Source organism: Cyprinodon variegatus, unplaced genomic scaffold (assembly GCF_000732505.1).
Source record: "Cyprinodon variegatus isolate N-32 unplaced genomic scaffold, C_variegatus-1.0 Scaffold16, whole genome shotgun sequence".
In the NCBI taxonomy this organism is placed as follows: Eukaryota; Metazoa; Chordata; class Actinopteri; order Cyprinodontiformes; family Cyprinodontidae; genus Cyprinodon; species Cyprinodon variegatus.
This window is the reverse complement of record NW_015150469.1, coordinates 2,833-12,995: the sequence shown is the minus strand read 5'-3', so window position 1 is coordinate 12,995 and position 10,163 is coordinate 2,833. Positions and strand designations below refer to the sequence as shown.

The window sequence follows — 10,163 nt, the reverse complement described above, 5'->3', positions numbered from 1 at the left end:
ATCAGATCATTCTCTATGGTCCTAACAGAGCACTTCGCTCTCAATCTGCAGGTTTACTAGTGGTTCCTAGAATTTCTAAAAGTAGAATGGGAGGCAGATCTTTTAGTTATCAGGCTCCTCTCCTGTGGAACCAACTACCAGCTTTAGTCCGTGAGGCAGACACCCTGTCTACTTTTAAGGCTAGGCTTAAGACTTTCCTTTTTGATAAAGCTTATAGTTAGAGTGGCTCAGGTTATCCTGAGCTATCTCTATAGTTATGCTGCTATATGTTTAGACTGCTGGAGGACATAGGGACCTCCATTTCATCATTCTGCTTCATTATCTCTCTGTTCTCCTATTCTGCAGAATCTGTTAGTTCAATCTCTAACATTCTACTCTCTCTGCTTTTTCTTATAGTAGCTTTGCCTCTTCTGTTCCTGTTTGGCTGTGACTCCATCCTGGAGAGAAATATCAGCTGTGCCGCTGCCATCAACACTGGTTTTCCTTAGATAGAAAACTTTGAATCAATTTAACTGTATGATCTGGTGAACTGTAAAGCGCCTTGAGATGACGTGTTGTGAATTGGCGCTATATAAATAAACTGACTTTAATTGAATGGCCTAGTCAAAGCTCAGGCATATTTCTAATTGTGCAACAAGACTTAAATACTGGCATTCACACATACCATCCATCTAAAAGAAGAGTTTGAGCTCTTTGGCAAAAAGGTAAAGGAAACTTCAGTCTATAAATCCGCTATGCTAGAGGAGACATACTTCAGAAGAATGACAGCTGTAGTTTAGATAATAGTGGCTTCATACAAAGCATGTAATACTTTTTAGACTTTCCACTGCAAAAAAAATAATAAAGGAAAAAATGTATGATCTAATCTTAAAGTTCACAATTATGTGTCAATGTTTTAGCCAATATTTCCAAATAAATCACAGCAAAGTTTGTGGTTGTATTGTGATAAAAAGTGGGAAAAGTTCATAGTTTTTCCAGAAGAAGGCTGATCTGTAACCTCTGGATGTTTAGATGAGATTTTACCTGCTCATTGACAGTGAGTGGGGCATCTTTGGCAGGAAGATGCTGGGGGTTCATGGCTCGCTGCACCACCTCAGACAAAGTCTTTCTGACATTCAAGATAAAAAAAAAATACTAATTATAAAAATATCGCATAACTTTAAAATTATTATGCATTTAAAAATGCAGAAACTCCCCACATTTGGCCTCATTTGCACCCTGTTTTAATTAGAAAAACCGAGATGTGATCTGTTATTGCTGACCAATTTAGTCACAGTAGACGCAGCCTATTTAAAGGGGCCTGCATGTATAAACAGGCCATATTGTGTTGCATAAAAGCTGCAGATAAACAGGATCAAACACGGAGAAAATACCCACGAAGTGATTAGAAATTCATAGCAGACTCCAAAAAGGCTACAAATGGTGCGTCTCTTGCAGCAAAGCCCCCATGGGGGGGTGAGGATCTGTCAGAAAACTTCAGCCGCTGTTGATGAGCACCCCACCCCCATCCTGACCAATAAAAGACACTTTTTTTTAAGGACTAGCTCCATTCACAGCCCACGGAAATCCTGTCAAGACGCGCCGAGAGACCCGATTTTATGCCTTTCCCTCTCTTTATCATAAATATATAAATTATGCTAATTAAGAGCATTGCATATTAACCAAAAGTCATTTCCTCTCGCCATTTCGCTGCTCCGCGCCAGCAGCCAGCTTGATCACAGTGCGGTTATTTTATGCAACTTACCGCGGAAACGCAGCTTACTTTCCGTAATCCGCCGCTCTGTCACAGTTTGTTTCAGTCACACATCATTAGAAATTCATCTCAGCTCCCAGACAGGCGCTGTGACTGCACACAAAAGACAGCTATTTGCATTGATAAGAAGGGCTGCAACGTTAGGATCTCCTCTGCCTTAATATTTAATGACGGTGGCCTTTCTGCCACAGTTCACACCATCAGGAAATCCTCCAGGTGTCTCCCGGAATCCCCCCCTAAGGCTTTAAACTCGGACAAAATTGTCCCAAATGTGTCCTTTTGCACTACGTCATGAACATAATTTATGCAAGAAAAAAATCTTGCATTGAAAAATGTCTGCCTCGACTTCAGCGGTGCCATGGTTCTCTTAAAGGGGACGTACCCCGCATAAAAAGGCGAGCTGAGTTTCTGACGCGCTGGGATAAATATTTAGGGGAGAATCTTAGAGTGATACATCTTCAGCATTCAAGTATTTTTCATTTACAATTATGTTGGAATTTTATATAGACCTTCCACTATTATGTATGCACTTCCCTATAAATGTACATACAGATGCATTAGTCAGTAATTGGCAATATTAATCATGTTGCACCAAATAAATATTTGGAACTATCCTAAAATGTGTCTTTTAAATGCCAATTTAAATAGTCTCTCTTTTGATTAAATGGTTTATTTCCTGGTACCACTGGTCAAAAGGTAAATATAAGTATATAAAACTTCTGTGCATCCTGATTTATTTTTTATTTATTAGTTTATTCGATGCATTATTTGATGCATTTATCTGTTTACCATGTAAACTGCATTTAACATACAGGATAAGAAAAGACAGATACAGAAAGAACATTGGTGCTGAGCTAATTTAACATGTGAAAAATATAAATGGAACATGTAATAAATGCTATAATTAAATAATAATAAATGCAACCTGAGCATTGTGTCATGCTGCATTGCTCAGTAAGTTATTAAGTCCAGCTTATGTACAAAAATTTAATTATCTTAAATATCATAGGATGTTTTTTAACTGCAGATTATTCATATAAGTCATTTTCATGATTTTTTGCATTGCCAGTTTTTTTCATTGAACTGTATCTAAAGAATCTTTGCCTACAGTATTTTGTGCCAGTTTGATCTTCTAGATTTCTTTAACTTTTTTTTTAATATAAACTTTTGAAGGGAATATTTACAGCCTACAAAAAATAGAAAAAACAACACATTTTTCCTTGCTATTCTATCACATTTCTGTTGAATCTTTATCCATTACCCACATCGCAAAAGATGATATTGCAAAAAAAATCTATCCAATAATCTCCTGCCATTTATCCATTAGTGTCATAGGGGGGTTGGTGCCCATCTCCAACAGTCTATGGATGAAAGGCAGGGTCCAACCTGGAAAGGTGGCCAATATAGACAGAAGCAGATTTATCTTATATTTAGTTTGGTAATAAAGTACTCGGGTTCATAGTGATCACAGAAAGATGCAATTCTGTTTTTGTTTTTTGTTTTTTAATCTGCATTTTAATCATTTGTAAGTAATAATAGGCAAATAGTTGTGCCAAAGAAATGAAACACAAAACACCTAACAAACCATCGAATCAAACAAATAAAAGCCCAATTAACTTACAGAGGGCGGCAAGAACCACTAATTTAGTGAAATAGACAAACAGACTGTAGTTTCCATCATCCAGAATCAGTCACTGGAGTCAGCAGTTAAAAAAATGGAGGTGCATGAATGAGCACAGAAGCTCTCAGATCACAGCGAATTGCCTTTAATGCAGGGCTCATAGGTGCAGCTCATCCAAGTAATCAGAGGAGAACCAATGTCAATGAAGAACCCCATAATTAAAGCTGATCTGGCAACTGACAGAGGAAAAAACAAGGTTAGAGTGCGTTCGTGTAACACCCCTTAAAATACAAATAAACTTTTTCTTATTTAAAAGGGCAACATATTTTTTAATAGTAAATATTCAACAAAAATGCTGGGTCACATTTTATCAAAAGCTAATGTTTTATATAGCTGGACTGTGGGAAAAGTGGCTCTCTGGATTTTAAAGGTTGCAGACTTGTGCTCTAGAATCTCTAGAGGTGATTTTACACAGACAAATTATTCCTAAAATGAAGAGCATTGCAGAAAACCCTGAGCATCCTCTTTATCAGATTGTCATACAGAAACACAGTGTTTTAAATTATAGGCTTCTCCAGAGGCGCTGCCTGCCTACATCTACAACTTACAAAAACACTTATCTTTGGGGTTGATTACGCATTTTTTAGTTGAATACATTTTTTATACCCTGTTGAATTGTTCATTTATCCACTTTTCCCTTATTTTTTTACTTTACAGGCTTGTATTTTTCTTGGTTTTATTTTTTGTTTTAACACTTTCCCACTTCCACCAGAGGGGGGCGCAGGCGTGCGACCGAACCGTGCGTGCGTGCCGCCGCAGATAAAGAACGGGTGACGTAACCACTTCCACAACAACAGGAAGAAACAAGGAAGTGTCAATCCGAAACCTGTAACAAGGCCGAGACAAGATACGCAGAGCTCCGTAAAAGCTGATGTCCCCCAGCCTCCGAATCAATCCACAACAATGAATAACAAAGGTATTTGACCGCAGCGTGTTCAGTTTGTCAGCTAACTGCGCGGCGGTCGACGCTGCCGTTGGAAGTAGAGCCGAACGGGCTGTCGTTATCTAAAGCGGACTTCACGTACATAACAATAAACTGACGCCGTATGAGAAGCTCACTTACTGAATCCAAAGGCGTCTGAAAAACTGTCATACCTACATTATTTATTTTCGTAATGTTCTTGATTTAATTCCCACCGGGTCGTGTTTGGTTTTTAGCTACAGTCCTTTATAAAGGCAAAGCTGCCATAACTGGTCTGTTTTGGTTCGCTGTTGTGTTTTTGACATGGAAGTGTCCTTCTGTTCCGGTCAATCTGATGGAATGTTTTAGTTTATACCGCCTTTCACTGCAGCCATCCCACGGTCTCTACCTGCTTTAAACGTTTAGTTGATAATTTTACATTATAAGGAAGGTTAAACAGGTTACATCCTTAAACAAAGGGCTGGTGTTTTGTTTTTGCTTTCACATTAAATTAAGCGTCTTCTGTCCTACAGTTTCGATTTATCGGAAATCAAGAACAAAGAATCAAATATTTTAATCTGTTATCTATTTAATAGATTTTTTAAATGCTATTTTTATTAATTTAACATCACAGGTTTCTGTTTGCATTAGAAGTGAATTGAAGTCAATAAACAGATAAATGGTCTCCATACCTTCTAAAATGCATTGACTAAAATAAATGGTGATGATTATTTAATATTAGCAATATGAATACATTATGTAAAGCAACAATAAAATGGATAGAAAGTTGTAGTTTGCTTTTCATATAATTATATTCACTATTTGATTTTAATGTGTTTCTGTACTTTTATATTTATGCTACTTGTTTTTTTTTTTTTTTGCTATATTTAATCCAATTAAAGAGTTTAACCTCTTCACTTAATAATTTTTTTCCTCATAAAACCCTGGTGGTTTGATTTGGCTGAAATAAACAGCGAAATTGAACCTTAATGTCATATTTAGTCACTGCTTTAAATAATTTATCGCTAAGGTTTGATATTCTCATGATCTAATAACACACTAGTGTATACGATCTAAATGAAATTATTTAAAATCTTAAGCCAAATAAAAAATACATAATGCTGCCAAATTAAAGTCGCATTGCATAAAACAAATCTAATAGCATGAAACGATTAATCATGATGAATGATTTTTAAAATATTTGTCAAGTTGTTATATAACTGAATCAAATTGTACCTAGAGTAAAGGTACAGACTCTTAAAAAATGCCATTTGCTGAAAGAATACTTAACTTATAGCAGCCATTAAGACAAAAACATCTAAACATTTTCCATTTATTATTCAGTCTTTTTATTATAAATATATCATAACATTTATTTCTCTGTGTATTTTATATTTTTTCATGTTTTTGCCATTTACAATTCATGTAAATGTGCAATAAAACCCATTTTTCTACATTCCAAATGTTTATTTATTAATGAAAGTATTTCTTTTTAAATTAATTGAAAGAATAATCAATAGATTAAAAGATTAATAAAGAATGGATTGCTGCTGCCCTACACAGGACGATATATTCCCTATTCCATTGTTTCTAAAATAACATGCATATAACAAGCAGATAGTAGTTGGTTGGTTAGTTTGTTCTAGTAGTGAGGCTGTAGTAGCCTGGTTAGCTGATTATCAGCTTTAGCTAGTGGCCTAAAGAACAAGTCAGGTTGTGGCATAACTTTATTAATTTATTGATTTTCTAATTGATTTTGATCTTGTGGGTGTATATGTCTGTTATCAAGTGTTAGTTGTATAATTTCTTAATACTACTTCACTTTGAAGGTCATTTTTGTTCAGTTTGTCCTGACCTTCAATTTCCAAAGGGAAATTAAACATTGATGTTGCAGCTAAACAAATATTTGAGTTTTAATAGCGTTTTATTTCCCTTAGGGATTAAAAGCGTACCTTTGAATTGAAAGCTGATTTTAAGTTTCTTATCAAAAAATTGTGCCAAGAAACACACGTGTGAAGTCAGAACTAAAATTAATTCAAATAGCATGAAAGCAAAGTAGTATAAATAAGTAATGTGGGCATTTTCTGTTAGTCCTCTGAGTTTAACTAGTTTTTTGTGTGTTGTTTTGCAGGTTCATATCCACAGCAGTCTGTGTACCCTCAACAGAGTACTGGACCTGTATACCCTCCTGCTATGCAAATGTCTCCTCAGGCACCTCCTTACACAGACACCCCCCCTGCATATTCTGAGGTAATTGGTGCCTTTTGAAGCTGAAGAAGGAAAAAAAACTAATTTAAATTTATTTTCTAAGTGTTGATTTTTATGTTCCATCTGTGTTTGTGTGCAGATATACCAGCCCAGATATGTGCTTCCACCTCAGGTGCCTGGTCAGGTGCCCCAGATGTCCTCTCCCTACCCTGGCCATCAGGTCTACATGCCAATGCAGCCCCACATGCAAGTAAGTCATATGGGCCAGAATGTTCCCATGGCTTACTACCCTATGGGAGCCGTTTACCCACCTGGATCAACCATGATGGTGGAAGGAGGCTTTGATGCTGGAACCCGTTTCACAGCCGGCAGCAGCGTTTCCATCCCTGTGAGTGTTCATATATGTTGTCCCCTTTTTTAGACGTTATCCATGCTGGTCGACTGTCTACCTGACCCTGTTCTTCTTCTTCTAGCCCCCACCTCCTGGACACCCCCCTAACGCGGCTCAGCTGGCTGCCATGCAGGGCGCCAATGTTGTCATGACGCAGCGCAAGAATAACTTCTTCCTGGGTGGATCCAGTGGTGGTTATACCATCTGGTAACAACAGCTAACAGCTACTGCCCTCCCGGTTCATACCTAAGCCGTGCCCCCATCCCAGATGATTCCCCAGTTCCTTCTTTATTCCATACGCCTTCCTCTTCAGGCTGCTTGGCCATGCCACAATACTGATATCACCTAACGGAATGTAATATTTTAGAGCCCTTGTTAAAGGTACAGTACTCCACTTCTGACCTACAGATTAAATGATAATTCTCACTGCCTGAGAGGAAAAAAAACTACAGATTTTAAATGCAAATCTCTCCATAATTATTTACTGGATCAAAATTCTTTGGTTGCCCCAGATTGGACTGTTTGATTATTATTTTTTTTTTTTTTTCAGGCTTCTGTTTCTGCTCAGGAGAGATATTCTCCTTTAATCCAATGGTCACAAATGAGACTGAGATATTCATGTATTCCTGTACAACTACTTAGCTGAAATGTTAAAATAACAGACCTACATTATATAGTTTAGCTGCTTTATGGTGAAAGTAAAACGCAAACAAAGTTAAAAAGTCGCAAAGCGCAAACTAAAAGAAATCTCCACTTGTTGTTTTTAAAAACTCTCTAGTGTAGTTGAATTATTAGGAGTGTACTAGTTTTGTGTAAATACCAGTATGATGGTCAGGGAATGTTAACTCTGCTATATATCTAGAAAAAAAAGAACCAGCATCCTAGATGCATTTAGTTAGATTTGTCTTGTCTTTTTGCACAGTATCAAAAAAAAAACACAATAAATTTGTTGCACAATGAACTGTCTGGGAGATTGTTCCATTTCAATCAGTTGTAAATTAAATAAATTTAATTTAAAGCAAAAAAAAAAAAAATGTCTTTAAGTAAAGAGTTAATGCAATATCTTAAGTGGTTTACTGTACCTTGTTGGGCAACTTGTAGATGAACATAGTCGAGTGCCAAAAAGAGCACCGGGGGTTTACCCTGAAGCGAAGCAACTTAACTTCAGTAAACTTAAAGGAAAGAAATTTAAAGTAAATCCAAATAGTAAGACAAATAGAAAGGAGTGGTTGGTGTAACATTTTTAGCTTTTTATGTATCCCGTTTCTATTCCACTGTCGGATACCCAGAGTTTATCACTGCGCATTTATTATTCAGATTTACAGAGTTATGCTTTTGGGGTTTTTTGATTTTTGTTTACACATTTAATTATATATATAGAAATATATATATTAAAAACGAATTAATTTTAGAAGATTGTAACCATCTCGTAAGAATTCATTTATTGTTTCAGTTAGTTTTTTCTTTAATATCATGAGTGAGTTAGACGAGCAGTTAGGGTAATAAACACATTTGACAGTATAACCAATGAGCTGGTTGTACCAAAGATCTAGCAGACAATGCATTTATAATAAATTGTGACTTTAAATTTTAATCGTCACAGTTTAAAAAAAATTAAATAAAAGCAGAATATCTTTGAACATGAAGTTGTGCCACCATTGGCCTTTAGAGCCTTCAGTCTGCCATGACTATAGTTTTTTTTTTTAGTTTTTTCTTTCTTTTAGTGTCTTTTTGTTTGGGTCACCTGCATCTTTGAGTTGCTGCATACTTTGCACCTTTTTGCTAATGTACTTTTTATCTGAAATGCACTGCTAAGTAAAACTGAGGAGTTGCAGAAACAAAAGGGGCTAATCTCTTTACATTCTGTTTTCATGACTTTTTAAATTGAAAAAAAAAAAAAAGCTGTGACAATTTTTCTTTCAACAGTTTTGAGTCCATTTTTATTCCTTAAAAAATCTATGTAAAGATGTGCCATGTTGTTGCAAAGCCTGGGAGTGTATGCAACGAGGCTACATGACTGTCAGCATGTTTATTTTGGTCATTTTTTTTATGCTTTCAAGCATCTTTGGAGTCAATCAGAAATAAAGTATTTGAAGCTAGACATGTTGTCTCTATGGATGCCACAAAATTAATATTTGTAAGCATTTATCATTGTGGTGTGAATGAGTGTCTCTGGGTATCCGACACAATATAAAGTTTTAATAGCTGTGGCTAATTTACGCAACGTAAATATTAGTAAAATCCTGCATCGTCGCTCTGGAAATCTGCTTTATTGTTTCGATGTGACGGAGAAACCTCTTCTGCACTCGCCTCAATTCAAATTTTAAAAACCCTGCCATTATTTCAGGCAGCTTAGCTTAAAAAGAAAAAGACCACAGCGATCAAAACTTTAAAGCTGTAACTCCATCCTGATGTATTCTCCTTTTTTTCCATCTCTGCTTCTATTGTAAAGCAGCATAATAGTGGCTTCATTCCAGCAATATGAAGTGCTGTAAACTTTGAGCTGAACAGTAGATGCTATGCCAACCACAGCCAGCAAACGGGACGTTTTTTGTTGAAGGATTATGGACATTTATAGTTCAGGGATTCTCTTTACAATATTTTGTAAAATAGGTGTATGTACTAAAGTGATGTGGCATACTTTGGTACACATTCTATCTTTTAAGATTACTAAAGGAGATGAGTGTCACTACAGTTGGCTGAGACATGTTGAAGGTGAAATACATTGAAAAAAAAAAAAAAGAACTTAGGTGCACTTAACTTTTTTATACTAAACTTAAAATTTAAAATGTAAGTTTAGAATAAAGGTTATTTTGGAAATTTGAAATGTGGTAAGTTTGTTCTTGTATGCATTGTGCAGTCTTTTAGTAGAATAGTAAAAAACTTTCTTATGTTAACGAGTAACATCTGAGGATTTTCTTCATTATTTGTGGTTTTGTGATGTTTTTTTTGCCAATGAAATTAAAAGTTAAGCGACACTGTAACCTTTAGCCACTAGGGGCGCTAGAACTGTAACTTCAAAGTTTAGCTCCTTTAAAGGCCGCTGGCTACTCTGCATCTTTGTCTATAGGGCCCAATCCCAAAGAGGCCCCTAAGCACTAACTCTTCATCTGTCCGTTCCCTCAGAGGGTCCGCCATATTAAGGACCATCCTGAACCCTGTAGTGGGTAGAGCCAGTGGACCATTGAGCCCTTAAATAGCTAATCTGCATCAGTTCAGGCTCACTGGA

General features: G+C 36.2%; 2 protein-coding genes across 7 annotated transcripts in view; one reads left to right on the top strand and one right to left on the bottom strand.

Moving 5' to 3' along the window:
- pou6f1 (POU class 6 homeobox 1) overlaps positions 1–2,059 on the bottom strand; it is a 15,477-nt gene extending 13,418 nt beyond the window's left edge. For 3 of the 6 annotated variants that reach the window (XM_015385396.1, XM_015385361.1, XM_015385386.1), the window contains exons 1-2: positions 1,745–2,059; positions 1,024–1,108 (exon numbers count right to left, since the gene is read on the bottom strand). Coding sequence is in view for 4 of the 6 variants with exons in the window: in XM_015385361.1 (XP_015240847.1) it covers positions 1,024–1,077 (54 nt within the window). In the remaining 2 variants the exon portion in view is untranslated. Of the gene's footprint in view, positions 1–1,023; positions 1,109–1,377; positions 1,686–1,744 lie in introns of those variants that run through there. The other 3 variants (XM_015385404.1, XM_015385369.1, XM_015385378.1) reach the window with 2 other exon arrangements.
- Positions 2,060–4,214: 2,155 nt separating this feature from the next.
- Positions 4,215–9,298, top strand: LOC107092154 (DAZ-associated protein 2-like). The gene is made up of 4 exons (XM_015386476.1): positions 4,215–4,350; positions 6,467–6,585; positions 6,683–6,931; positions 7,017–9,298. The coding sequence occupies exons 1-4, from the start codon at positions 4,338–4,340 to the stop codon at positions 7,143–7,145; spliced, it is 510 nt and encodes a 169-aa protein (XP_015241962.1). The 5' UTR covers positions 4,215–4,337; the 3' UTR covers positions 7,146–9,298.
- The last annotated feature ends 865 nt before the right edge of the window (positions 9,299–10,163 follow it).